The sequence below is a fragment of the Echinococcus granulosus genome, assembly GCF_000524195.1.
Source record: "Echinococcus granulosus chromosome Unknown EG_S00401, whole genome shotgun sequence".
NCBI lineage: Eukaryota > Metazoa > Platyhelminthes > Cestoda > Cyclophyllidea > Taeniidae > Echinococcus > Echinococcus granulosus.
The window spans coordinates 1,182-2,766 of record NW_020170780.1 but is presented as its reverse complement, the minus strand read 5'-3'; the positions used below and the strand labels follow the sequence as shown (position 1 = coordinate 2,766).

General features: G+C 43.8%; 1 protein-coding gene across 1 annotated transcript; it reads left to right on the top strand. All coding sequences in view use genetic code 11, as the record gives it.

The window, feature by feature from the left end:
- Window positions 1–53: 53 nt before the first annotated feature.
- Window positions 54–410, top strand: EGR_11131 (hypothetical protein; the record flags this gene model as incomplete). The annotated part of the gene is made up of 3 exons (XM_024500378.1): window positions 54–120; window positions 187–249; window positions 316–410. The coding sequence occupies 3 exons, from the start codon at window positions 54–56 to the stop codon at window positions 408–410; spliced, it is 225 nt and encodes a 74-aa protein (XP_024345208.1).
- Between the last annotated feature and the right edge of the window lie 1,175 nt (window positions 411–1,585).

Below are 1,585 nucleotides of genomic sequence, written 5' to 3'. Positions count from 1 at the left end.
CCGGAAAAATCACTTTTGTCGGACTGGAACCTAACACGTCATACAAGGTGACAATGGAGTCTTTTCCAAGTGCCAAGAGCATGATACTTTTATCTGGAACAATTAGAACACTGCCCACTGGTAAGCCAGTAGTTGTGATTATGATGTGTATCTCCATATTGAATGATGACATATCTATTTTCGTAGGGGAGGAAGATATCATTTTCACGACCATCAGCCCAGCCACATCAATTCCAACAGTGCCCACTGGTAAGCTAGTAGATGTGATTGTGAAGTGCATCTCCCCATCGAATTATGCCGTGTTTATTTACGCAGGGAAGGGAGAAGGCGTATCTACAACTAGTGGAGTTGCCCTTACCTCGGTCATCTCTGGTCTCGTGTTTGTCAGCATCGTGGTGATTCTTGCCTGAGGTTTCGCGTTACTCACTCCCAGTTGGCAACACCTTCAGACACGTCCAAATTCACAGCCCATAACTTGCCTTCACCGAGCCTACCCTTCTTCATTTTCGACTTCCATGTTGCAGGAAATACAATAGCTCCATTTATTCGTGTTTTAATTTGCAACACTGCAACTTCCCAGATTAGATTACTCCTGAATAGCAAACAGAGTACTCCTATTATGTCTACTTTATTCCTTTCGCAGTCACTTCAGTCACAAGGGCGGGGAAACTGGTCCATGCTGTGATGCCAAATTGGGTACAACTTGATGCCGCAAGTATGCCATTCTTTCGTAATCTCCTCTTTTCGCATAAAAGTAATCCAACACCAACGTACTGATTTAGTTATGCTACATGTGAGAGGACATTGCTTTACTCACAAGGACTATCTGTTCGGCGTCTCATCAACAACTATACTAGTGACAAAACCCTCAGCAGCGTCTCCATCTATGTTCAAGACTAGACATTTGACGCTGCGAAGAGTACATACATACATATTATAATGTTCTCACTAAGTGTAGTCAATTGGGCTCTGTTGAGAATAAGGCAATTTCTATTACTGGCCACCATTTCCACTTCATTGTACATCCACCCACGCAATGAGCAACGAATTGTTTCTTCTTTGCATTTTATTTCGAGGTAGCGAGGGATGAGAGTTTGGGGTTTGAAGGGAGAGAATTTAGACTGCGTTGAGTCATTCAAGTCCTCACCCTTCACAATCACCTTCTGCCTAACCACTTTGCATTACACATCACACACCTACTTCCATTTCCTGCTTGTACCATAAAATATGATCGGGACTCCAGCATTGTTCCTCTGACATTTAGGAGGATGGAACTTCATTTACTCATTAGTGCAGCGCTGAGTATTTGCAAGAATTAGTGGTGCACCTGTGTCCACTCTTTCAGAATAAATCACCTCACAGCCATGGAAGACTGTCAAACTGTTGGTGAATGAGTGCGGTGTGGAAATCAACCTGCTTCTATACATACACTGAGACACAACGCCAGCGACCATGTCTACTCTCAAGTGGCACGGTAACGGCGAAGTTAAAAAATACAGTGATGACATGGAGGTGGATGCTGTAGTGGTACGTGCACTGCCCATACACCCATCACTGCGGTTTCCACATATCTCGTTTATATTCC